Here is a 27,800-nt window from a genome sequence, read left to right as displayed (position 1 = left end):
CCCTTTAAATCTTTTTGCGTCATGTGCAGAGATGCACACGTGACACGGGTAACTTGCAGGCATTCACATGTGTACTGTAAGTAAGTGCACGCGAAAGATGGTCAATTCAGATGTGAAATAGGAAAGATACGAGATGCATGAAAAAAAAGGTGCTTTTGAATTCAGGTTGGGCTTGGAAATACGTGCCTATACAATATTTATCTAAAAGAAGTAAAGGTTTCTTTGAATAAATTTGAAATAAATGAATAAAAAAAAGAAACTGATCATCGTACCTTAAATGTGGTGAAAGATAAGTAAACGTGTAAATAACCATGTAGTAAAAATAAAATTATTAAAAAACCTGGATTTATCATGCATTTTGTTAACAATTTATCGACTCTCCAAAAACCAAAATACAACGAAACAACGTGATCCCCTAAACCTGCGAAGGAAAAGAAGAGAAGACGAGATAAAAAAAAAAATCCGTAAGACGTTGCGAAAAGCAGCTCCACCGAATGTACACGAGAATGTCTCGTGCCTGGCAAAAAACTGCGATAAAAAAGTCCTGCAGCTCTAGAAGTGGCGTCCTAAAGTGTAAGTACATCTATTCGATTCACGCGTGCAGTACATACATTATTTATCATCTGGAATGTGTATAGAGAGCAGTGAGTAGGTAGGCGTGCATTTTAACTTACGAAGAAAATTTACCAAGCCCTGTAAGTTTCAAGCCTCTTGCTCTGTGGATTTCATCGAGCTCCGCTATATTTGTCATTTATAAAACAAATTGTAAATAAAACTTTCTAGTTTTTTATTTTATCATTATAATATTAATTTTTTTCGGATTAATAATAATATCTTTGATGGTATCGAGCAAGTTGAAAGTGGTTGAGTATACAATCGTATTCTACGAAAATTGGAGCTTTCGTATTACCAATTTTCTTTTCCCTTGAAACAGGAAGATGATGGACTACCTTGGAGTGTTACATTATTTAATAGCTCAGTTTTTTTTGGCTTATGTGTTTTTTGTTTGCTACCATGGATGGCTTGGAAGGGTGTTTTTCCTAATGTAATTTCGTTTGGAGCATCCAACATTTCGCGGCTGTATGTCTAAGTTGTGAAATTTATACACTTCACGTATGCACACCGACAGAAAAACAATTTTGTAGATTCCTGTATTATATTTTTAATCTGGCACTGTCCCGTTGTCTAGAAAATTCTCACTGTTTGTACAAATTGTTGTTACATTTTGCGTACTGGAAATTACTGTCAAGCCATAAAATGGTAAAAATAAGTCTTGACTATTTTTTAGCGCATAATTGTCTGCGAAATTACTTTATAAGGGCCATTAAACGATTGAAGAATGTTTTAGGAACAAACAAAATAGGCTCTCTTATACACAGGAAAAAAAAAATTACGCTTCTAGATATTCGAGAAAATGATTTCATGACTATGTACAATTAGTCACAACTTCCTACACCATACGAAAAAAAAAAAAAATATCCTAGAAATTAGTTGGCGCGTGTGCCTCGTTCATCGACTTGATTATGCAAAAATGTACCGCCAACGCCATAAAGTATACTGTATAGCAGCACAAATCCTCCTCAAACGAAAAACACCTAATAATGGCCATTAACGCGTAATTTACGATTTAAACGGCAAAAGATTCGACTAATCACTCCGAAAAAGCTAATATCACTCACGAAAAGGCCGAGCGTTCATTTGTTGAAAAAGTCAACAGAGACATAGTCAGCACACGCGTCGCACCCACTCGTCCCCATCCATATATACCTGAGCGTCACCCCCTCCCCTATATGTATACATACATACATACATATACGTATACGCACAAACACCCCCGCCCAGAAAAACCACACCCCACGGAGAACACACTAATCCCCCTAATGCATTGAACTGCGCCCTCGTCAAACGCCTCGATGACAGCACGATCCGATGAAGATAAGTTAATAAGCAGAAAAAAGCTCCCCGCCGTTTTTAACGTCGAAATATTTTTGACGGGACTTTGCAAAGCATGACTGACTTCATCCAAAGCTCTGCCACCCCTTTGGTTTCGTCAACGAGGATTCACGTGCGAAATGCGCATCTAAAAAAAGGCTCGAGTTGTTTTTTTTTTCACTGAAATTAATGTCCGAAAGATAAAGATCACAACTCGGGGGTATTTGCGACCTTTTCAATGGAGGCAGTGGAGCGAGAAACAGCCCAGTCACGCTCCGACACACTGTTCATTTAGTTTGCCGATCTGCGAGTGCTTCGACTCGGAACGAGGGTTGCCGCGCACTCGAAAGTCTCGATGAAAAGTAAAAAACCTTTCCGAAATTTTTTTAGTTTTTTGAAAGACTTTGGGGTAATTTGAGGTCATCAAAAGTCCAAGATGACCTTGAAATCCCTCGGTAGACTGTCAAGGTCTTTCGTAAGTTTCGTCGAGACTCTCGCGGTCTTTTTCCATGACATGGAACCAACTCTGTGTACTTGGTATACAAATTGGTAACAGAAGCGGCAACGTAAGGCCTGGACCCACTCCTGGTAAAGTAACAAAGCGCGACAAGGAAAACACGTATGCTCAATTTTTTAAAACAAAATTCCTCAACTTTTGTAATGGTTCAAACAAAAACAACAAAGCTTTCTGACAAAAAAAAAAAAAAGTCCATGCACACACACACACAAAGGCAAGTGCAAAAAAAGGGACAGAGAGAGAGAGTCGTTTCGATAAGCTCCAATCACCAAAACCGTTTTCATTTCCCCCGGGTTCCTCGGCCGCCCCTTGCATAATAGGCCCGCGAGACGCAAGAGCATCCAGCACTCGCCCTTTGGAATATCCACCAGAGCTACATGTACCATACTCTCTCTCTCTCTCTCTCTCTCCTGTCGCCGTCTCTCTCCCCCCTTCCCCGCATTAAAACATCCGCCGGGTTCTAGCCACCCCCTCGCCGCTCATCGATTCGCTCTCTGCGGCGCCCACCCGCACCTTATTCTCCTCCTCGTGAAACTCTCCCCCTTTTATTTTATTTCACTTGGTTCTCGTCACTCGAATTTTCGGATAAACCGTGTAAAAACCAAACTGTATACGCCGACAGAGTCACATGGGGTGGTGTTAAAAAAACTCGCCACTGAACCAGAACAAACAAAGACGGGAGGGGGGAGGGAGGGGGCACATCGGACACGTGATAAATGAACGTTGTCCCGTTTTATTTTTCTCTCCGGCACGTACACACGCGCGCACCCTTGGCAAGCATTCCTTCCGTTTCGGGGGAGGAGCTTTTGCAAGCTTTTACGAGGAGCCAAGTCCTCTTTTCGAAAGGCAATATCACCTACCGGGTTTCTTCTCATTTGCATCGGAGAAGGCGGTGCGTTTGGGAAAATTTTCACGGACGAGGTCGGCGCCAAGTTTTTGTTTGTACGCGAGTTTTACGAAAGAGAACCAAGTTTTCCCTCACAGTGACGAGGACGAATTTATCCAGGGTGGGGGGGAGGACGATACGCCCGAAGTTTTCTCGAACTGCGCCGCGTGCATTTATTTTTCAGGGCGTAAATCAAGCAGAGCCGGGAGAGGAGCTCGGGGGTGGCGGAGTAACTTTGGATGGCTCTCGTTTCACGCCCGACGCGCGGAATTATGGATTAAATTATGCAGTTGGATGTTTCGTTCTCGACTCCTCCTCTAAGTGATGGGGGTTCATTTATTTTATACTTTTTTTCGTGCAGGTATCGGAGGTTGGCTATACCCTATCATTGTTTCGTCCCGTTGAATCCAAAAGAAGGAGCGCCATTACCGATCGGAGGAAATGTTTAAAAAAAAAAAACGCACCACAGCTGCACTGGGCCGCGTGCCACATTATTTACATGTATACGTACTACCGCGAGAGTGTAAATTCTTGTACACTGCGCGAGTGGCAAAGAAAAACAGAAAAATATGACACATTCTCGTGGTATTCAAGAGGGGCCGAACAGCAGAGTCGAAAGCTCGTGCGCTCCCGCGAACAAAAGCGGAATACACGTATACATATATAGTCGAGAGAGTACATGAATGCAACGAGTGGAGCAGCGCCGTAAACATTGGAAATACCTGGCAAGCCTCCCGAGCTCGGTGCCCCGTCAACTTGTACGATGTGCGCGTGCGGTAGGCACATCCGTAGGTATTTTTTCCATCCCCTGGGAGTTGAGCCACGCGTCGTTGTGGAAAAAGAAAACAAGTACACCCGGAGAGCCGTAACAGCGGCAAACTTGACCGATACGCGTGTGTATATATATATATATATATATATGTGGGTACGCGGATAACGCGCTACAACCGAATATAATATCATACATGCGTGTGTATTTTGTGGGCGCGCGCTGCCGAAAGCTCCTTTGAAAGGAAAAAGCTCAGTGCGCAAGTGCACGCGGGGGAATACTATCACTCTCTCTCTGGCGCTACACGTGCGTGCACACGTACACACGGGGACATTCCCATTTGACGCTGTACGTGCATCCCCTAGCCACGTACACGGGGAGAGGAGGAGAGAGAGAGAGAGAGAGTCACCGAGGCGTAATCGGGACTCTCGACCTGTAATGGTATTGATGGGACGGAGAGCGAGACTACGGGAGGGGGAGGGGAAAACAGGGGGCCCGAGGGGGTGGCACACCCGCCCCGACGACGAACGCTCAACGCCGCGTACGAGCGGTCCTTGCAGTCGCGACTCCGCTGCCACTGCGGCCGCACGCGTCTTTTCTCCGTTCTCCCTGTTTTGAGTGCCGGCGTGCCACGAGCTTTGTTTTTTTTCTTTTCTTTTTTTCATTGGCGTGTGCCGTTTATCGTTGGTTGGTTTTTCTTGCGCAACTACATACCTACGCTTGTTGAAAATACACACACACACAAGTTGTCTTCTGGCTTGTTACTTTTTTCTTGTTTCCTCTCGAGTGCGCGCTGTAATTGCTCTTGGAGCTTGAAAGTGAACATCATGTGACGAGCTTGCGAGGGGGGGGGGAGGAAAAGGAACATAGGCAACCCCGGCGGAACACGGTGAGTAATACCAAGCGAGGTGGACCAACCGGCTGCTGCCACTGTATACTCTTATCTGTTGTATACCGTGCGCGGCGTGCTCGCGATTAAAGGATCTCACGACGCGCGCCTCTTTTTTTTTTTTTTTTTTTTGTTCCATTACACGTACAATATATAATATAATACTGTCCAATGGGGTAAAAAACGCGGGTCGTCTTGCCAAGCTCGAGCTTGCGGCCCTGTTATATTTGTACCATGTCCCGTACAATACACAACGCGTGGACGCGACAAGACATTAATTTCGGGACTGGGGGTGTACATGGAAAATCAAATCGAGCTTTTCGCGGTTTACGTTAGTCACGGGGCACAGACGCGGCCTCCGTTGCTATACACGTAATACATATACCCCCCCCTCGATTAAAGGACGCGCGCCCACCCTCCTTGACTTTAGTACACACGTGTATGTGATGCATATGTATATATACGCATTTATGCGCGTGTACAGAGTGGGAGAGTATTAAACTCAGTCGAGTGCGTACACGGACCGCATGTATGATAATAAAGCTCCACGGGAGACTTTGGCACGGAAATTGACTCTGCGAGCGAGAGAACGACACCTCATCGACACAATTTTCCCGATTAATGCGCACGCGGATTCTTGTATCGCGCTTGCAGCTGGATCACGGGTATCGTCGCGATACGCCTAATGGGGAGAGGGCGGAAGCGCGAGAATTAAAACGAAAAGAATGAGGGGGGGGGGGTGTGCTTTTAATTAAAATCGCGCAAACGAGCTTAATTACGGTATGTGCCTATACGTACATATACCATTACGGTAGAAAAGCCAGCTGGTTTTTCCTTTTTTTTCTCTCTCTCTCTCTCTCTCTCCACTGGCGGTCGTTGTACGAAAGCTGCCGGGGAGGAGGAGTGGGCGGAGGGATGAAAAAGATAACGCAACGGCAGGGGGCGAGGGGAGCCAGAGATTTAGCCGGCGAGACGCTTAGCGTACACATACACGTCGCGGGAGAACAGCCGAGTGTGCGTATAATATACGAAATTGGATGGCTCAGTCAGCGAAACGACGCGACGAATCCGTACGGTGTACCCACGTATACGTGTTTGCTTGCTCGGGTATTTCGCGTATTATCATCGTGTGCCCATTGTGATTTTCGGGATAAGAGAACATGCAGGTATAATATATACCGCGGTATCAATTTGGAAGGGAGCTTTACATTGTATGTAGATGCGTATGTACTTATCGTGAATATCGGAAATTTACTCGAGAGAGAGAGAGAGACAATTTCACGGCAGCAGCAGGAAGAATGATGCACGAGAGTTACGCCGACGACGTGTAAAACGAGGAGGGTATAACTTTAGCGAGGGAGAAAGGGGAGAGGGGGCTAATGTGGCTTTTATTGCGCGGAGGCTTCCTTCCTTCGCCCGTGTATACCCCTCGAAGCTTTTATTGCCGATTCCTGATAAAAACCCGGAATGCTGGGAATAATGCGTGTATTGTTTTCTGGGGGAGAGACGGGTAAGCGCAGGGATGACGCTTCGGGTAGACGTGATTGATGAAAAACCTTGTAGCTCCGGGCGAATAACAAATTCGTGACTCTCTTCGGGATATTGTTATTGCCTATATGCACCGCGAATACGACATAATACCGTCCCGGCCATCGTCCCCGGCTACTTGCTAACGCGCGACAAACAATAACATATACACACAACGTACCGTGCACGATGAGCCCGTGTAATCTTACGTGGTGGCGTTGCGAAGCATATCGCGCTAACGAGCGCTAAAAAATCCTCGAGCTAATATATGAGCCGACTCGAGGTGCTGGAGGTCTGAAAAAAAAAAAAAAAAAAAAGAATGAGAGGGTACATACTCTTGATGTGCGAACACGGGCTGCGAGGTTTTTTGCACCCATACGAAAATACGAGTCTTTCGATCGATATTGCAAAATGCACCCTCGTGCGCCACCCGATCGCCATTGAAATGAAAACGGATGGGAAAACAATGCGAGATTTGCACTGTACACAACGAAAAAGAGATACGTGTCCACCGACTTTTATTTTACATGCACTAATCGCTCGGGGGGCGCAACAACAGCTGCAACTGACCACCAACGAACGAACAAACGAATAAATAAATAAAACTGCAATAAGTATCAAAACGACGGCGGTGGCAGAAAGCATCAGAGTAATCGACGAAAAGCGCAGAGAGGAAGAGAACAATAGAGGCGGTGGGAAAGACGCGCGAATTTTCACGCGGTGGAGTTTATTTCACTTGCAAATGCGCGTGTGCGTATATATGGGCGACGAGTTAAAGCCGGGGGCTACGGAACAAACGCAGACGGATCCACCGAAATAATGCATGAATTTTCCGATCCCTGCGATGACGAGCCGGTTATATACACATACATCCGTCTTTCTCTTTTTGTTTGTCTCGCTCAAGTGCCAAAGTATAATGTAGTGGCAGAGAGAGTGAGCGTACAAGAGGAGGAGGGGGGAAAATTGCGCCGAGCCGGTTTTCTTGATTAAAGGACTCTCTCTCGCCCCTTGCGCTTTTATCCTGTCGTTGTTAGCGAGCGACGTAATACATCAGAGCCTCCACACTCATCTCTCTCTTTCCCTACTTGAATTTTTTTTTCTTTTTCTTTTGTTTTTCGTTTTGAACGCGCGAGGAGAGCAAAGTGCGGAACAAACGTCGATAAACGCGCTCGCGGTATAATACAGGTGTACAGGCATTACAATGTATACGGGCTCTTTCGTAGCATAGGTCGAGTCGATGAACTTTCCCGACAATATGGCAATCGCTCTCCTCTCGCCTTCCGAGTTATCGAACTTTTCTTGTAAATGCGTTAGGCGACGCGTCCCTTCCTCTCTTTTCCGATAAGCCGCTGGTGCTGGAATATAGATGAAATTGAAAAATGAACGCGAGACTTGGGTACCCTTTTTTTTTCGCTGCCCTCCGGGAAAATTTGTATCGAGGCTTTCATCCCATCACTTTATTTTACACTGATCGTTAGTGTACAAACAACGAAAGAGAAAAAAAAAGAAAATTATACTACCCCTGCGTGCAGGACTTGAAAGTTGATTACACGGCAGGGAAACTTTGAAAGCTCCAAAGTCGCTCAGAGTCCATTTGGTAATTTATGGTCTTGGCTCGGAGAAAAAGAGAGAGAGAGAGTTGATCCAATTTAGCGGTGAGGCTCATTATGGGGGTATAATGTACTACATATACACACAAGCGATAAATAATGCAAGTGCTAACGAAGGCAAGGGAAATAAAAATTTTTTTTCCATAAGCTATACGCGGGTGAAACTTTCTTATTTTCTTTTTTTTTTCACCGTCGGCTTACACTATTACATCGGATGGCCCGGGATAGGGGGTGAATTTTAATAGTGACACATTGAACGTGTATATATATATATGCATAGGTTTTACCACGCGATTCGCGACTGATTCTTAATAGATGAAGCTTTTAGGGATATTAGAAATGAGTCGCTGCACGAACCAAGGGTATACATCCGGAATGGAGCGAAAGGTCTGTCGAGCTTGATGATTTTAGTCCTCGAGAGTTTTACAATTTCGTTACTGTATACATTCATCTGTGCCTTGGATGGGCGTGGCTTCGAGTATCGCGTATCTGGATATTTTTTTGTACGATCCGTATTAACGAGAAAACGCCAAACATTCGTACGACACCTTTACTCTCGGGGTGGTGTAAAAATTCACCTCGAAAACGCGTCAAACAATTTATTCCTTGCACATGGAGGAATGGGGTCGGGGGTGAAGAAAAAAAAAAAAAGAAAGACTCATTTCACGTGGAAATTGAATTCTCAAAACAAACGACGTCAACTTCAATATCCGCGAGCGGGTGGGTACACCGGAGGGGCCCTCTATTGTTAGTGCCCTCTTGTAGACATACACATATATACATGCACGCTGCAGCTGCATCGAGCGAGCGGTGGCACCCTCTCGCTCGAGAACGACCCGCATCTTGTGCATACCCCGCTAAACGCTCCCTCGCATCGCGAAGGAAAAAAGCGGGGAAGGAGAAAAAGAAAAAAAAAAAAAAGGGTCAAGGAGGAGAGGTTGAGGGAAAAAAGGCGCACTCGAGTAACGAGAAATAAGCCCTCCTGATTCTCCTTTTATTGGCCTCCCTCTCTTTCCTTTTTTTAGCAATTCGCAAGGAGAGAAAGATCGGAAACGCATCCTCGTTGCCGGGAGGAGCACAGGACTATAAACAATACAAGGATGCTCGACCGAAAAATGTTGGCGCGTCGACGCCCGCAACTCTTGGCCATGACTGCGAGCTTTCGCCAAATAACATACACAACCTATGACATCTGCGTTCCAACGTATGTATATACACTCTCTCTGTACAACCCCTTTTTTCTTCTTCCCTCTTCCTCTCACCCTTTTATAAATATTTCGTCCTTTTTTTTTTTTTTTTCATGTTACACAAACTTGTATGTATCTTTTTTGTCGTGTATTTATGTACAAAGAGGCCATCCTCCGTTGATTGGTAGGCACCTGTCCTATACACGGACTTGTACTTTTTTCTCTCGCTGGGATCGATGATGAGAGGGGGAGAGGGGCACACAGTTATTGTTGGATGCTGATTTTTTTTTTTTTTTTTTTTTTTCTTTATTCCCAGTGACAACAGCCACAGACTGTTGAGAGGGCCTGTTTTGTTTCTTTCTTTTCTACACGCGTCTCTACTCCATTCGACGAGACGTTGATCGTTGGCGCGGCTCTTGTGGTTCCATTTTTCATTGTCAACGCAAAGAAAGTTGCAAAATGGTTTTTTTTTTTTTTTTTTTTTTTTTTTCATGGTGACGTTACAAGCGACGAATTTCCAATACTCGTGAGATGCGACGGTGTATGGAGGTTTCCTGGGATTGTCGGGCTCACTTGGGCGCGTGAAATATTTAAAAAGTAAGAAATCCCCCCGAAGACGAATACCCAACGTAGCGGGAGAAGGGAACTTTTGGCTTAGGGAGGACACTTTGCGAGAAATAAATCTTGGGTACAATCGAACAAAATTCATTTATTTTTTTTCTCAGTCATGGCAAAATTAGTCGATTGCCACAATAACGTTGGTACAGCTAAATTTATACTCAGCGTGTATAATCTCCCGTTGTAAACAGGAAATTACGCTTCGCGGTGAGTTTACGTATACGCGTGATACATGGGTAGATTCGCTTTAATTTTACCAAACGCGAATTTCATATAATAATTCAATACATGTACACGTATCTCCTCTATTATGGGTGGAAGTTTTAGCGGCGAGCGCGCAATTGTGTGAGATTTTTCACTCGGGCGTCTCGTTGGGAAATTTATACGTCGAGGCAGGGAGGGCTTTGCTTATCTATCTCCGCTCCGTGGACTATATATATACGTATTATATGTTTTATCACTGTTGGTGAAATTTTGTGCCCTTTGTCTGTAAAGGTATAGCTGAACGAATATACCTACTGCACCGTTTGACATATAGTGTTTTACAAACGTATAGGTAGACGATGTTTAGTTTATTTATTTTTTTTTTTTTGTGCATTAATTAATTAAACGTACATGTAGCTCATTTTCATATCGATTAGTTGTTTTTCTTCGCCATTACTACTTAAATACAAATGACACGTATAAGCATGAAAAATTAGTGAAAATATTTTCATAGACATGTTTTCTAGATGCAGGTATAGATGATATATTTTTGTTACTCTAGAGTAAGATATATTTCCGCAAAACTCTTGCAACACGAATAAACAAAAATTTTCCAACCAATAAAAAAAAAAAAAAAAAAGAAAAAAACCATTGTACCGCAAAAATAAAGAAAATTGTAAAACTAGATCACCATAGAGGGTATACACGCGCGTACAAAACACGCACCGGAGAGAGAGAGAGTGGAAACGCACTTGTCGGGCCGCGAGTACGCCATCTCTCCCTTAGACACAATGGCTCGCGCTTATCGATACTGTCTGCTGCCACTACCGCAACTACCCGATGCACCGAAGAAAGAGGAGGAGGAGGAGGAGGAGGAGGGGAGAAAAGCCAGGCCGTCGAATAATAAGCGCTTCCATTCGCCGGTGCTTCCACCAACGCTGCGCTACAGCAACTCCAACGTAGCGGAAGCATCACTGCAGTAAAAAGAGGGAGAAAAAACAAAAAGGACAAATAGCCGTGTATATATAGGAGCACTGGTAGAAATAGACAGAGAGGAGGGGAAAAAAGGAAATCATGTTCGGGACGAAGATACGGAGCTGGATGGAGGCGCACCTACCGCGCTCCCGAGGCAAGAGGAGCGCCACTGGCAAGGAGCAGCCCGCACGCGTCAAGCCCCCGGACTTTGGACTGCCGCAGCGGCACTTCGATCCGGCCTCCTTTTTTGCCGGTGCCAGGGCCGAGCTTAACGAGGTGAGTTAACCTTGCACACCCCGCCCCCTACACATCCTACGTATACTATATACACACATACGCGCCCGCTTACACACCACTCGATGCTTTTTTTCTTTTTTTTTTTTTCTCTCTCTTCCTGCGACTCCTCCTTGGGTGCTGACGTAGAGCCTTCCGTAGTAGTGTGTTTTAGCTGGGAAATGTTACGGCTGCGAGCCAAAAAGACGCTTAGTCCCGGAAGGTGTGGATTCGACGGAACCTCCTTTTTTTTTTTTTTTTTTTTCTTTTTCTTTTTTTTTTTTCCCTCCAGCCTCTATCCAAGGAAGACGAGCGCTGGATCGGTTTTTTCCCCCCACTGCAGATAGGATGTAGTTGGTGCTACTGCGATTTTTTCTTATTGGCCCTTTTTTGTCAAGATGTTTTCCTCGAAATGATCGATGAGCAACAATTTTGCCCTTCTTTCGAGCACATATACCTACCGGGCTAGGGTAATGCATCAATTTTCGATACGTATATAGTTACTTGAGATTTTTTGCCTTTTTTTTTCCTTCATCATTATTGTTGTACGCAATAGGCAAATCTGCATGATTTTCATACCTATTTGCTGCTTTTTTTTGTTTTTTTCTTGATAAATAATTTTATACTTTTAAATCGTTTAGAAATGTTTTGTGCTTTTCAACTAGTTGTTTTTTTACTATTTTAGACCCCAATAGCTGATAGTTCAACGTTTTAATGAGCCGATCGCACGGCGACATTTCAATTAAAAGCGGCATACGCCACACGCGTATATATATATATATATATATCACAAAATGTGAGCCTCGGAATTCAATAAAGCCGCGGGAGCAGATTTCGTCGACCAGATAAAACCCACCCTCGCCCCGCGCTGGAGTTTCTAATGCGTGGGGGATGACCGAGTCTTTCTTGGCCGAAGTTTGGTAAGGAAAGTCGAGCCCCGCCTGAAGCCCTTGGCTCCCCCGACCAAATATATGCTCATGAATATTCATGGGGGGACGCTTAAATGAAGAAATGTAGCACTTTGATTGGAAGAGGGAAAAAAGTATAACTCGTAAATTGTCTGTATTTAGCGCAAAATTAATTTTTAATCTGATCTATACCACGAGGGTGGTCCAATGCATTTACGTCATGTAAATACGTATGGATTTATATATGTATATATGCGCGTAATCAAGTTTCCGAACTAACTCGAGTAATTTGCATGCGATTGAGCTCGAATTTGGGAGATAACTTTGTACTCTCGCCGGGACTTGACAGTTTCCAATCAGAGAGATTTCACCGGGGAGATGTTGGTTTCCAGCTTCTGGGCTACTGAGTTTTAACGAAACGAAAACAAAATAGTAAAAAAAAAAAAAAAAAACAAATAAAATAATTGTACTGTAACTTTACAAATACACGTTTTACACTAGTTTGCTCTCGGAAAAAGTTTAAGTTGCAAGTCCTTGAAACACAACTTCTGTAAGGTACGCTTTTCTCTGAACAGTCAGTTGTAAATCGGAAAAATACTAATAAGGCGAGAAAAATTTTTTATTTCTTTTTTTTTGTTTTGACCACAAACAAAAGTAATTGAGATTTTACAAAAAAGCGGGATTTGATTAAAGGTTTTTTTTTTTTTTTTTTTTTTTGATAAACAAATCACGTGCTAGTACAATTGGCAAGGAATCCGAGCATTATTCATTGATCACCGAATACTTGATAAAAAATGCACGTATCTTTACGGAAAAAGGGCTTTTCAGAGAATAATTTACCTCTAAAGTAATTGGTCTGTCCATGCTGGTAATTAATTTATCTACTGACACACACACATACACTATAAGTATATACGTTCAGCAAAATAGCGATGGTATGGTAGGCCCACCGGAATTTCCCTTCGGAGCCCTGGAATTTTTTTTTTTTTACTCCAGTGTCCGATAAACCAATGAGTAATTGAATTATCGGAGTCCCGCGAAACTCTTGGATGGTAAACTTGTTACGTTCTCCGGGGACGTACAGCAGAAATTATGGCGCGTACAGTGCACGGGGTGAACTACGGCTTTTCAAACACGATGCGGGGTTGTATTCAACATTTTTTTTTTTTTTTTTTTTTTTTTTTTTTTTTTTTTTTTTCAACTCGCTACAGTTATACCCTTTTATTCTTTATTGAAAAACAAAAAAATTCAATTAAAAAATAAAAAGTAGTGGCTTTCGATAAAGTGCAATTAAAATTGATAAATGGGAGGAAAGATACACGTTGGATGGTTTCGAAAAAAAGGGCCATCGGTATGCCCGAAAGGCGCGTCTTACCGTACTCGGACTCAAACTACTTACTTGCACGGGGGAGCTTCGCGAGCCGGACTTTATGTAATATCCCGTGAAAATTCCAAAACTTATTCAACGCGAGGTCCCGCCAGCTACTTCCAAATGCGCGGAGGCGCTCGAAAAGGGAACTTTTCAAAAAGTCCTTATCATACACGCGCATGGAAAACGTTGGAATTGTATTATTCATGCGCGTATCTTTGGAAGAAAAAAAAAAAAAAAAAATCAATCCTCATTAATGCACTACGAAATTTTAATTTAAAAAATTCCTGTAACAACCTGACCTACAAAGCCGGCAGGGCGTACTTTACGCAAATTAAAAAAAAAAGAAAAAAAAAAAAAGAAGCTTCGGCTCTTCAACTTTCGCGCATTGCTCATTACGGCAAGATCCCGCGGATGTGGAATAACGAGAAAGAAGGTGAAAAAGAGAAGAGCAGAGATAAAAAGAGATACCGTGGCATATCTGGCGCACACGTATGCACACACGTGAGCTCTGTTATGGCCTATCCACCTGCATCCACTGACTCTCTTTTATTAAAAAATTCCAATCAAAGACTCTATACATGTGCGCGTGCGCTAGTCGATGAAAAACAAACGGAGGATCCTCTGCCTCTTCTTTTTTTTTCTATTTCTACTAAGATAAAGAGACAAGGTAGTTATCAGTGGCTGGAATTACATTTTTTTTTTTTTTTTTTTTTTTTAGCACTTGGATACGGAAAAGGAAGCGAGCTAGGCTCCTCTAGAAAAAAAAAAAAAAAAAAAATCACATATTTACATCAACAGGCAGGCATCACGGGAAAAATCGCGGGAGCCGAAAACCTAGAAAATGAGCTTTGACTGTTCCGTTCGAGCTCGTCCCTCGAGCCATACCTGACCTACTGATGAGACACCCACTCTTTTTCTTTTTTCCTACTTAAAGGTATATCATACATCCCTCCCAGCAGCGTTCAACGGCCATACACGTAGCTCGTAAACCCTCTCTTTACGCCCTAGCGCTATAAACGTAAAGCAGCCCCCTCTCGCGCGACAGTTTACACCACGATCGATCAGAGAGAGGGAGAGAGGGGGCCAATAAAAAAAAAAAAAAGAAAGGAATCGCTCGCGCGCAGCCACTGTAAATCCATGAGGACGACGTAACCTTCTTTCTTCCTCTTGACAGCGACAATATATATATATATATATATCTCTCTCTCTCTTTCTGCTTTCATCCAACTCGAAAGATTTCAGTCGAATCTCGTGAAAGGGCATCACGTCCTCGTCGCGCTCCCTCTCGAGGGAGGTGTTTGCGCAGAGGGTTCGGATTTTATGCTCCCTCCTCGGGCCTATTTGTACGTTTACCGACTCTTGATCACGCCAAGTACGGAGTGGCTTGCCTGATGTATGGAGGACCTACGTGTACATATAGATAATACCCGCGCGTGGAGAGCTCCCGCACCCATCATTTATGGAGATGGGGGTCCCAGAGGCCTCCAAACGACTTGCCGATCCTCGAGCTTTTCCATCATCCCCCACCCTCCATCGTCCGTATTACATACACATCTGAACTGGCTCTCCATTATCCGTTATAACATCATTATTTTAAAACAAACACAAATGGTCTCTACAATAATCGAAGATACGTCATTTTCGCACTTTTCTCGGTTAACAAAGTTTTTTTTTTCCCCCAATTCATTCCCTGTATACGCAAAAAACACGTATACGAATGGAAACACGTCGAATCGGAATGGAGCGCGTCTGTTCCGCTTTTCCTCTCGAAAAAATACTCGCGAGCTCTGGATTCTTCGGACAAGGGGAAAAAAAAAAAAAAAAAAAAACCCCGGGCTGCGCACAGCTCTGTATGCATGGAAATTGCTGAACCCATGAATGTATAAAACAGAGAGCGGGGATGTACCTGCGGCTGACGGAAAACTAAAAATCCCCGACGGGAGGCTAATTTTTTTTTTGCGCCACGTGACAATGCGTCCCGTGAATAGGATCCGTATGTAATATATTCGAAACTGTTGAAACCACGATGAAAGATATGTAAATATCCGCAGCCTCGAGCACGTTTTTTTTTTTTTTTTTTTTTTTTACACCCCAAAAACCCCTTGGGTGATGCAATTCAATTTCACGGGGAAAGAAAGACTGATCTGGGGTGTCGGAAACTCGTAAAATCTCAAGTAGACACCCCCTAGGCAACCCAATTAAAAATTACCGAAACTAAGAAGAAAGTTTTAGGGGCACAAGTATATAAGTAGGACACGCGAAAGAGAGCACTTAACAATTGCCCATTAACCGGGGGCGCATCACGCAAAGAGAAAAGAAAAAAAAGTTTTTCCCTTGTTACCCCTGGCGGATGCGCATAAATACATTGTACCTATGTTCGAACGAAGGACACAAAGATATAAAAGACACTGGGTGTATGTGTGTGTGTATGGGCATCACAGATACTGCCGTCGTTGGCCATCTCGAGCTTCAAGCCGGACGTCAGTCGGCGGGAGTACCGCGAGCAGCCTACCCTCGAGGGTCGGCAACTGCCGCGAGCACCACCACCAGCAGCACCGGTGGCGCAACAGCCGAGGCACGAGAACGGCAAGGTCGTGGTCGCGGGCAGCGCGGTGAACCTGTCCTCGCCCGAGAGCGCCTACAGCACGGGCTACTCGACAGACGGCACCTCGCCTTGCGCAACCTACGCCCCCGAGTGCTACATCAGAGCGCGCGACCACCAGCAGCAGGCGCTGAGAGCCGGGGGACAGGGGTACTCGCGTCGGGACCAGGGTTGGGATGATCAGCTGCAGGGACACGATGCCGGGCCGGGCACCACCACTCGGACGAGCAGATGCGACCGGCAGAGGAGGGATCTCAAGGAGGTCCACCAGCGGCAGCTTATACATCAGCCAAAGGTCGGGGACAGGGTGAGTGTTGGATCACTTCTTTCTTTCCCTCGGGCTTTGCTCTTTTTTTGCGCGACAAATACAGTCATCACTCCCTGAGCACGTAAAGTGACAAGCACGCATAAGATCGGCGAGCAAAAGTGTACAGGAGGGGGGGAGGTTGTCTCTTTAGCTCGTCTTCCGTAACCTGATGTCGCGTCTCGATCATACACAGCCACTCGACACGGGCAACGCGTACAACCATCGACTCACGGTATTCCCTCTCAAATGAGCGCTTTGAAGTAACCAGCAATCATACACACACACACACACACACACACACGTATGCACCTCGAACTTTGACGCGTCCTCTCTGAGGCAATCATCTCTGTGATGAAACGATCGCGCGGGGGAGGGTTTATTCGGAAAAAAAGCTCCCGATGGGGGATTATTATTTTAACGCACGATGAAACGTTGAAAAAGATAAGCTCGCCCGTTAAGCTTGTATAATCTCGAAATTTCAACGAGCTATCTCGAAAAGGCTTTACAATTGCGGAGGGGGGAGGGGGGGGAGCTTAAGCGCAGCAGCGTCAATTGTCGCTCGTTGAGCTTTCGGGGGCGAGCTCAGCGGTAAAGCTGTATATAATCTTTATTGTCTATATATACAGTGTACGGGCGCGTCATAAGCGATTTGCGCAATACTTACCTATAAGGGCCTATCGAGTGCGCACCAGTGATTTCGAATGACGGGGATCAACTCCTCTCTACTTATTGTATCACCACTGTCAAAGCTGCATACTGCGCGTTACTTCAAGCTCTACAGTTGACGAGGTGACCATCCTCCCTTTGAAACCATTGGGCGTGAAATATGTACGTATCTCACTCTCCGAAAAACTCGTTCAAAGCTCAGTATATACACCTGTACGGTGTAGCGGCAAGGTCTTTTACGTTTTTTTTTTTTTTTTTTTTTTTTTTCGCACTTCCCCTCTCTCGCGCTGGAGCTCGTAATAGGTAGTAAGCGTGGTACCTACTTATATATACATAATGCAGCAGACGAGCCCGCGGGGCTTGGAATTTTAAAACAAAAGTTGGACCCACCACGCTCTCGGGGAAGTTCTTCTTCTTCTCTCGGAAGCTCCGAAAAAGGAGAGAAATCGAGCTTTTTTTTCCCCCTTAACTTTATTTCATTTTCCACCAGCAGTATACCTGCGGTATAGAGTAGTAGACACGGCATATATTTGTAGAGTAGTAGAAAGGGAGTTGCATTAGCAAGTGAAAATAGCGGTCTGACTGGCTGGGGCTGACTCGATACTCTCTCTTACTACTGATTTGAGCAGACGCGGGTGGAATATGGCGCGGTAGGCATGGCAGAGTATCGAGTTTCTCTCCGCTTCCATTGTGCACGGAGCACTTCTCTTCCCCTCTCTGTGCTGTGTGTGTACATGTACGCAGGCACTCTCTGTTTGCATTTTCCTTTCTCTCGCGGACTAACTTATTGCCTCCCATGTATGTATACACCTACCTGTGGAAATGCTTCGCAAGTAACCCGAGCACCAGTTAATTTAGTACGCATCGTGTGTACAAAAGCTTCGGTGTATACGCGCGAAATTATACACGTATACACGAGGGATGACCCGTTTTTAGTTACCGATCACCGCACAGTATATGTATAAGTATAAGTGTAGCAAGTGTCGGACGGCTGTGTAAAACGAGATACTCTCTTGGCGAGGGAAAGAGCAAAGCCCCCGAAATCTCGGAAGCTCGTAGCGATGTATCGAATATAAAATTCAAAGCACGATTGTTTTCCTTCCTATGGGGGAAAAAAAAAAAAAAAAAAAAAAAATAGAACCAGCAAATAAACGGCACGGGCACGTACACGGTGAGCACCGGTAACAACAACCGGCGTGGCGGAAGTTACGTAGTCGGCACCGGCACCGAGGAGTCGGAGCACCAGTGGCGCAAGCCGGCACCGCCGACGAGCAGCCGGCCGTTGGCCAATTCTCCCAAGATCCACTCGCCCGTCCACCACCAACAGCAACAACTCATGCGCAAGCCCTACTCCTCCCCCATGCTCGGGGATTCCACCCCGTCGTCCTCCTCCTCGCCCGTCCCCTCCAGCTACCCCCTGCAACTCTTCTCGCCGCGGAGGATGCCTCTCGTCGCTACAACTACTACTCAGGTTGGTCTTTTACCCCTTTTTCCTTTTAAAGAGAGAGAGAGAGAGGAAACTGACGCTCGTCGAAGCGAACGACCAACAGAAATGATGTAACGCCGCCGAACTGATGAATCGTACAAGGGAAAAAGCGGAGTGTGTTTTTATTTCGCGTGCACGCGCCGGTATATTGCTCACGTCTCGTGTTTTCCTTCCTCTTCCGGATGAGGACTATATATGCATGGGTGCTTTTTCATTTGGTATCCGCGATTTCGCTCCTCCGACCAGCAAGTGTTGGTGGGGTTTGGACGGATCAACGGGGAACGATATTTTCCAACCTTGGAAGTTTGAGCTTTTTGGGAAAAATTCGAATTCAAGCGCCACTCTCTCTCTCTCTCCTCTCAATAGTGAACGTCCAATCGACCGAAAGACGTAGGTATATCATATTATGTACACAGGTGACACCGGTTAGGTCGCCGAGGCAGCGCTCGCGGCTGAGGACGAGTCCGTGGCCTTCCCCGAGTAATTTCGGCCGTAGCGTCGTCATACCTACTGCTGGGAACAACCAACAGCAGCCCAGAAGCGCCTGGACCGCTCGACAGAGCTCGGCCTACGACTACTGCTGCCGGCAGGAGAGCCTCAGCGTCGGACGCAGCCCGTAAGTATATATATATATATATGTATATGTATACATATATACCATTTTAAAGCCCCCCCTAATTGGGGAAGAGACAAGGCATCATAAGGATTGCGCGCGATTAATCGCTTTGTTATTAGCGTCATTTTTCCCCCTTGCTTCTCTTTGCCTTTGCTTTGGGCGCCAGCACTAATTGGACCCCAACCCCCCCCGAGTATACCTACATTTAAATTTACATTTCATTTTTTTTTTTTTTTTTTTTTTTTTTTCGGCATTTACGTGTATACCTTGTGGGCAACGGTGGTGTAATTAAAATTTCAAGCGCAGCGGTCCACCGCGGTCTCGCGCTCATGAATATTGCAGGGAATAAACGGTATCGGAGTATCCATACGCACGGGCAATAAATACCGCCATCGCCGCTCGATTCGACCATGTAATATATATTATGTAGGTTGGCGATAACATTGGTTGTTGTTGTTTTTTTTTTTTTTTTTATTTTTTTCCCCTTCCAGCCGAAACAACGAACGACACCAACGTATTATTACAGCCGAGCGAAATAATTAAATGCCGAGTGTTGTCGTTACAACGGCCTAGTTTGAAACCTGCATCGAAAGGTACGAGGACGGGGTGCAAAGTTTCACCCGAGATGATCGATCCACTTCTTGATGCACCAGCCAGGCAGCTTATTAATAAGCACTCCTGTAAATGCAGTCCTCTTCGATCTCGTTTCTCCATATACATGTATAATTCAACGTGCTAAATATAATAATGTTTGCTCTCTGCGGCACAAAGGCATCGAAGAGCATACGTATACAACATATATAATATGTATATATACAGTAGTTTTGCGTCGCAAACAAATGAACGGAGAGCGTTGTGTGGTGTATACACCACGCAACAATGGATCCGTGGCTCTTGAGGAAAAGTCTTGACCAAACAAACTGAGAGCAAAAGAGAAGCCAGGAAACAAAGAGCCTCGGCCCATGCACTCGGTCTGGAAATAACAACGGGTTCTATGAATACGCGTATCGTACAGTTGTGCGGGAATTCACTTTGCTTTTTTTTTTTTTTTTTTGCTCCCTCCCGTGCGGGCCAATCAACAAAACTTTTTCCTCCAATTACAGCGCGAAAAGGGATACGTACTTGTATGTAGGGCAAAGAAAAACTCCTCCATCGGATCTCTTTATTGTTTCCATACGTTTACATATGTGTGTATACCTACCCTCGCACTTATTTCCCGTTGGAAGGGTGAACCGCAGCGATTGGCCGCCTCGCTACCACAACCAGCACCAACAGACTAACAGGAGCCGGACCAGCAGGAGCAGCAGCGCGAGTAGTTGCAGCAGTAGGAGCTGCAGCGTCAGCAGCAGCAGCAGCAACAACAACAGCCCGAGCAACGCGAGCAGCTGCAGCAGCGACATTACCCTCAACGAGGTGGGAGAACAAAACAAAAACAAACCCCCCGTCATATATGCATGTGCATCTTTTAATATGCACTGCTCTTCTGATTATTACTTTGTGCTTTTGGGGATTATTGTTTTGGATGATCGAGCGAATATTCATAGCGAATCATTGTACAGGTGATGGGCAGATTCGAGGAGAACTACGTGTACAAGGAAACGGACATTGTGTCGGACCACAGTGGGCCGGAGTACAACAACAACAACAACAACAACAACAACAACAACCACAGCTCGTCGGTGAATTTCTCGTCCGACGCGAGCGCGAGTAGTCTGGATCTGCTTCAGCAACACTTTGACAACCACAGCAGTGGCAGGTCGTCAACGGGACACTCGCGCCGGCAGCTGCGAGGGATGGGCTGCCCGAGGAGACAGAGGAGGCGTAGGCACAGGCGCATCAGTCTCGACTCGAGGAACGAGGAGGACGAGGACAACGAGCAGCGGGAGGAGGTCGAGGTGCTCCAGGAGATGCTCAATCGCAGGTGAGCGAGTGTGGAATGATATCTCTCCCCCCTCACTCAAGGTGTGTAGCGTGACCACAAGTTGAAAAAAAAAAAAAAAGAAAGAAAAGGAATTTTCTTTTTTTACCCTCGGAAAGTTTCGCGATGCCCCGCAGCCAGGGGAGCGTCTGGGAGGGTCCGAAGGACTCTCGGGAGAGTAGTTTCGAAACTCAATTTCATTGGAAATTCCTTTGACGGAGTCCCCGACCGCTTCATTGAAACGTTACGCGCTCGACAGACTTCAATTTCCCATGTGATTGAAAAAAAAAGGGGGGAAAAAAATAGAAACTTTTCACACAGAGGGGAATTTGATGAGAAATATGTAAAACAAAAAAGGAAAAAAAAAAAAAAAAAAAAATTGCAGGCTAAAGAAGAACAAGAGCGAAGTGTCGGCGCAGACGAACCGCGCGCTGCTCGAGCGCCTGCTGATGAAGAACAGCGGCTTCGAGGGCCGACGGGCTTGGTCGGCCAATCCACCGCTGAGCAGAGCTGCAGCGAGCCGGAGCCTCGGGGGGACGCCGATTTGTCTCCGAAGGAGGACGAGTCCCCGGCACGTGCTGTCGCCCCCGTCGAGGCTCGGGTTCGACAGACGACGGCAAGTCCATCCGGTGGTTAGTTGACTTTACTTTAAAAGTTATTGAGGGAGAAATTTTAGTGAAAAAAAAAAGTCACTGGTCTCCGTAGCCATCGTCGAGGGTAAACATTCAAACAAAAAAACCTTTCGCAGGAAAGCACGGGCTCGTTGAAAAATGTATCGGCCTCCGAGCTAGCTCTCATAGAGGCGGACAAGGAAGCCGATCTCAAGTACGCGCAGCTGATCATGGAAGCCGAGCGGATGCTCCTCAGCGCCAAGGAGGAGCTCGAACGGGACGAGCCGAGCAACCCGTGGAGCTCGTCTGGCTCCGTCGCCGTCGACAAGTGCTCGCCCATCAGCAGGTTCCCGCGCAGAGCTTACCAGCAGCCAACCTGCACGGGCATCGCGCCGAACAAACGAGTCGAGCTCATCAAGAACGCCGAGCTTCACATCGAGCTCGCCTTGTCCAAGAGCCGGAACTCCCAGCCCGAGCTCTCCAGCGGCAGTATCAAGGACCTCCTCGACCACTCGAGCCCCAAGAGACTGCAGGTGTGTATCGCCACAAGCACGGCCATATACCCAATAACCCAATACCGATTTGTCATTTTCTCCTTGTTTCGCACGCAGCAGCAGCAGCAAAAAAAGATCAACGAGCCGGTCGTCGTTGTGCCAGTGGCCTACAGCTGCCCCGTGGACGACGCAATGGACTTCAAGTGAGTCGACACAACCGATCCTCACCCTTAACATTATTGTTACGCGCCAATGAAAATCGATTAAATCGGCAGATCGCTGGACGTGAGCCTGCCGATGGTGCCGAGACACGCGGATGTACCGACGAGCACCGGGGCGTGCCTGACCGAGCTGTCGTCCGATCCTTACTCGTGTCCGCAGAGCGAGCCGGTCAAGCGCAAGGTCTACGAGGTCAATCCCGCCGAGCCGGGCGCACTGGTGCACAGACAGGCCGCCGCTTCCTGGCTGCGGAACTCCGATACCGATTGCACGGCTGACCAGCAGCAACAATTGCAATTGCAGGTGAATTGCTTTGTTTGTTGTTTGGTTTTATCTCGCTTTCAACAAAATTGGTGACGATAGAACAATGCACGCCTGTTCCAGTCGGCCTCGGCGGCTTCGTCCTACGCGCAGCTGAAGAAGCACGTGCTCATCGAGACTCTGCAGGGCTTGAAGCAGAGCTTGGAGGACCAATCCGCCGCGCTCAAGTTCAGCTGCCTGCGGCCACTCTGAAACTTATAAGCGAACGCCACCGCGACGTTGTTTCTTTCTTTAGTTTATTATTTTTTACGTGCGCGCGCGCACACACACACACACTCGCGCGACAAAGAACCAAACTCGAGAGATTTAACGCCGGATTACAATATTGTATTTTCTTCCTCCTTAACTTCCTACACGTGGACTGCCTTGGAGCTATTTTGTGTATCGATGAATTATCATTATCCTTATTATTATTATTATTATCATTATTATTATTACAATTGCAACAGTACATGTACATAATATATATGTGCAAGTGGATTTTTGCAAATGCGTGTGTGTGAACGAACGGTCGGTGATGGTCTGCACGGGAGTCGACGCGTGATGTATTGAACATCAGTACCAATAGTATACATATAGTGTAGTATGAATAATAGTGTTATACCGATAAACAGTTGGGATTGCGTATCAAGTATATTATAATGTAGCCCGAGAATAAATTGGGGATGGCGAGCAAGTCTGATTCAGTGAATAATTATCACGTACGGGTATACGACTAGTTTAGTAGAAAGTAAAATGTAGTGGCTCAAAAGAAAAAAAACATTTAGAGGTCGATCGATGAAACTAATAAATTGGAAAAAACGCACGGTATGTAGTTAATGTGACTTAAATTATGACGCTAGGGTATATGTAGATGAACGATTAGGCAGTAAATATTATACATATGATTGCTGAAACTCATTCCTCTCGAGACTATGCGATCGTACTCGATTGCACTGATTTTGAATATAAATGTTGGTGCTACCAGATTATGATCATTGCAAGAACATGTCTGACTAATTACAATAGCTCGATTGGATAGTTCGACATTGTTTGCGTTTCAGCGCAATTTTTACACTTTTCCTATAGAAATACGTGACTTCCATTATTAATTAAATTATATGCCATACAAAGGTATTGATTTATTAATTAAAATATAAAATTTATTTTTAACGATCGAACATGTGTGTACTGAAAGTTGATCTTTTATGAAAAGATTAATGTCTTACGTTGAATTTGATATGAATTTTTGAAATTAACTCCTAGAGGAATTATTAGTATTATTCTATAGATATACAAATGTTGATACTAGCAAATATCTCTCGACAGTATAATCTTTTATAATATTTATAATATTGATACGTGAGCAGAGAAATAAGGGTTTGTTTGAACTTTTTCAAAGTGTTCAACATAATGAATTTGGATAAAAGAAAAGTGAAAAGTACATTTCGCACGTCGCAGCACAAGATGCTATTAAATAACATTTACAAAACATATCAAACGATAAATAAAAATAATATTTTGATATCAAACGTTTAAGTAACTGAAAAAGATTTGATCGATTTTAGTTGTATAGAAGAAGTTGTAAACGTTTGTATTTTGCACTAGGTTTCTCTGCCTACGATTTATTAAAGGTTTTTTAAAACTCAATATTAGTAATCAATTCACATTTTGCATAAAAAGTATAAAAAAGTTTTAAACGTTGATTCCTGTACAGACTTGAAACTGTATCTTCACTAAAAAGCCCGAAATCTGTGGACCCAGACTGCGCAAATTTATTGCGAACTTTCATACTCACTAATAATGTCGATGCAATTTTATAATGTGCAATAATAGATTGTTCTACACATAATAATGATTATACTCATAAAAATAAAATGTTATTCATAAAAAAATTATAAATATGTTTTCAGTGTAAGTTATTGATTTTTTAGATGTATGGTTTGAAAAAGAATTTATTGAACTTTTAATCTCAATGTATATTAAATAATAAACTTTAAAAAAAATGTAAAAAAACATAGATATGGATCAGAAATCATAGTAATGTAATAAATGCATGTATTTTACAGTAAGTGTAATAGCAAACAAAGTAACTTGCTATTTGACCCTTACGAAATTGTGTTCAATACAACTGATACTAACAGGCTGCTTTGTCTTATCACAATAGTCTGCCCAATCTCCTTCGCTGAGATCTACGTTGTTAAAAGTTGTACCACCATCAACAGAAGCTATCCAGCCTTCTCTAGCTGAAAAATCCTTGGGCTCTAGCCCACGACAATCAAATACAACGATAGTTTTAAACTGATCACAAGTGTCCGCTTTAATTTCACTAATAGTGTCCGGCAAAATGGTCAGAGAGTTTTCTCTGGCGCACAGCTTGCACTTGGTGACATAGTGGGTGACCCCACTGCCCCTTTGAGCTGGCTTCTCGTCTTCTAGCATAATATAATTCCACTTACTTGAGACCTCTCCGCAGTTATTGCAGGCAAATTTCATGTACCACTTGAACGATTCCTCCTGGGGCTTCAGAGACTCGATATTTTCAAGGTTAGCTTTCAGCTGGAGACCAATTTTCACCATTTTCGTTGTACTTTAATCTGAAAAAGTCGATTATTGTAACACTTATAAGTCGGTTGGAAATATTTTTTGTTTACTTTGCTTAAAACGGTAAATGCAACAAAACTGAGCAGAATGAATGAAGGTTATAATAGTTAAAGTTGCTGTACGACACTTAACACAAATGTAACTTGAATTTGCATAAATTACCTAATCAAGGGTTCAAGTTGATAAAATTATAAATACTTAAGCTGCAATTTTCTACGCAGTTGTAACACATAAACAGCCAAAGTATCAGATATTTTATACATCAACACAGTCGGTTTGCGATCAGCGCCATCTCGCGCGGCTGAGTATCAGAGTAATCAGAGTTTAGAGTTTAAAATGCCCCTAAAATTATTATATATATATGCGTGTATGGTCGACGGCAATGTGGACATTTTGTCACACCGACCGTCGATTTGTCACATACGTATCATACCGACGGCTAAAATAAAACAACTGACGGTCGATGTGACAGGATTACTACATTACTGTCGATAATGCAGGGACCCTGTCTTAACCCTGATAGAGGCCGCCGGTACACAAGCTAGGGTACCGGCTGCCCGCTGTAGGAGGCGCTTTGTTTGAAATTTTCTAATTTTTCTGATGCAAGAATTAGAATTTAATATATACATATATATTCTTACCCTTTAAATTGACGAAAAAACGAATAAGGTAAAGTACCCTCTATTCGGACACATAATTTTAGGTAATCCACTATTTCTAAATTCACAAAGAAATTAGCTGTTTTTGCGAAAAAGACGGTTGACATATAGATAATTAAGTAATTTTTCTGTCACTTAAAAAAAAAAAAAGTTCTTTGTGACCGTGTGATCATTGTTTAAAATAATTATAAAGATTCAGTCTCAAAACCCCTGTATTCGGACAATGCATTTCTAAATAGTCCGAATATAGGTCCCGTTACGACGTAGGGACCATAATCCGGACAGTCGTGAACATTGAGAGAATGAGGTTATGGCAGATCTTTATATACAGTTATATTTTACTTTAATGGCTTTAATTTGTTAAACAAATGCAAAAAACAAATTATTATTGTATTTTACTACATAGTATAACCATTTCTTTGCACTTGTAAGCAAGTGAATTGCTGGATAATGTGTGTGTCCGAATATGGGGTACAGTTTGAGCCGTAGTGTCTAATTTCCGGACAGCAGCCAAACACAAAAAACTTCGATTTGCAAGAAAAAACATTTCTTTTAATGAATTATCAAATTAATTCGACGTATGTTGTAACTATCCTAAATCAATTCGATACTGTAGATTACAAATAAGTTTTTTCATTCAGAAATTGTAAAAAAATTATGTAATTATCGCTGCTGTCCGGATATAGGTCCGAACAGCACTTTTGTCCGAATACAGGGTACTTTACCTTACCGGTAGACAGCGCTGATTCTGAAAAAACATATAACATCAGCGAAGTCGGCCGTCAAGACCCGACCGCACCCGAAACTCAAAGTATACCCGGGGGAGTCGGGAGAGGAGACGACGAATCGAGCTCTTCAGCAGTCTTTAGATGCGGACCCTGTTCAACGTTAAACTTTCTACAGAATGTCACCTTTTGCATACAGCATGCATGGGTTACGTAGTTTACGTGACAGCATCAGCATCCTCTGCGTATAATATTGTTTGATATCTTCCACTCGAAGCCGAGGCCGTACTTACCGCCATACCGGCGCGTCTATACGGTGCGGATTAATTCTTGTTGCTCATTTTACACTCAGGGTGAAATACTATGTGAATTTTTTCTTTGAAATTACCAGGTGTTTTCCAACGACTGGATGTATACTTTTAATTTTGAAGAACAGCTAACATGATATACCGACATCTACGATTAATGACAATTAATGATTGCATGTGAAGTAGTTTAGAAATAACAACAGATGTATACCTATGTGGACGTTCATCGGTTCATCTTCCAGCGACCCTCGTTCGCACCCCCGTTTCAAATCCAACTATAGGCTCGCGCAACAAAATAGGTACCCTACATCACATACGGAAAAGGAATGGATGCAAAGGTGCAAACAGTGGAGTGTTAAGGGTGAGGCTGGGGATGAAGGGGGGCGCGCAACACCACAAGAGCGCGAGAAACGTGGAAGAAGTGAGCAGTGCTTGCAGGAGGAAGAGAGGAGGCAATGCTACATATACATATATATAACTTGGCGTAGGTAGATCGTGGCTCGCAGCCCTTGTATATTATAGGGGCTGGTGCGAGCTACGAATGACAGAGGGAGAGAGAGAGAGAGAGCGCAGTCCTCGCGAGGGGGTAGTAGCTGTGTATCTACGTTGTCGGTCGGA

At 44.2% G+C, this 27,800-nt stretch overlaps 3 protein-coding genes across 3 annotated transcripts in view; 1 reads left to right on the top strand and 2 right to left on the bottom strand.

Moving 5' to 3' along the window:
• The window catches only part of Lpin (phosphatidate phosphatase LPIN), a 52,304-nt gene extending 26,932 nt beyond the window's left edge, over positions 1-25,372 (bottom strand). Inside the window, exon 1 of the mRNA XM_089592022.1 lies at positions 25,346-25,372. The gene's annotated coding sequence lies outside the window, so the exon portion shown is untranslated. The remainder of the gene's footprint in view (positions 1-25,345) is intronic.
• Positions 11,032-24,764, top strand: LOC106636203 (uncharacterized). The gene is made up of 11 exons (XM_014348527.2): positions 11,032-11,390; positions 16,109-16,576; positions 18,381-18,713; positions 19,145-19,344; positions 20,571-20,757; positions 20,904-21,265; positions 21,648-21,894; positions 22,011-22,406; positions 22,485-22,570; positions 22,643-22,889; positions 22,971-24,764. Exons 1-11 carry the CDS (start codon positions 11,214-11,216, stop codon positions 23,097-23,099), a joined length of 2,832 nt encoding a protein of 943 aa, XP_014204013.2. The 5' UTR covers positions 11,032-11,213; the 3' UTR covers positions 23,100-24,764.
• Positions 24,824-25,780, bottom strand: LOC106639131 (CXXC motif containing zinc binding protein). The gene is made up of 2 exons (XM_014352590.3): positions 25,653-25,780; positions 24,824-25,483 (listed from the first exon to the last, which is right to left on the bottom strand). The coding sequence occupies exon 2, from the start codon at positions 25,464-25,466 to the stop codon at positions 24,984-24,986; it is 483 nt and encodes a 160-aa protein (XP_014208076.2). The 5' UTR covers positions 25,467-25,483; positions 25,653-25,780; the 3' UTR covers positions 24,824-24,983.
• Between the last annotated feature and the right edge of the window lie 2,020 nt (positions 25,781-27,800).

This window comes from Copidosoma floridanum, unplaced genomic scaffold, assembly GCF_036245765.1.
Source record: "Copidosoma floridanum isolate Cflo_tuat_1 unplaced genomic scaffold, Cflo_Japanese_pri ptg000014l, whole genome shotgun sequence".
Lineage (NCBI taxonomy): Eukaryota > Metazoa > Arthropoda > Insecta > Hymenoptera > Encyrtidae > Copidosoma > Copidosoma floridanum.
The sequence above is the reverse complement of the archived record's forward strand: the minus strand, read 5'-3'. Positions and strand labels throughout refer to the sequence as shown.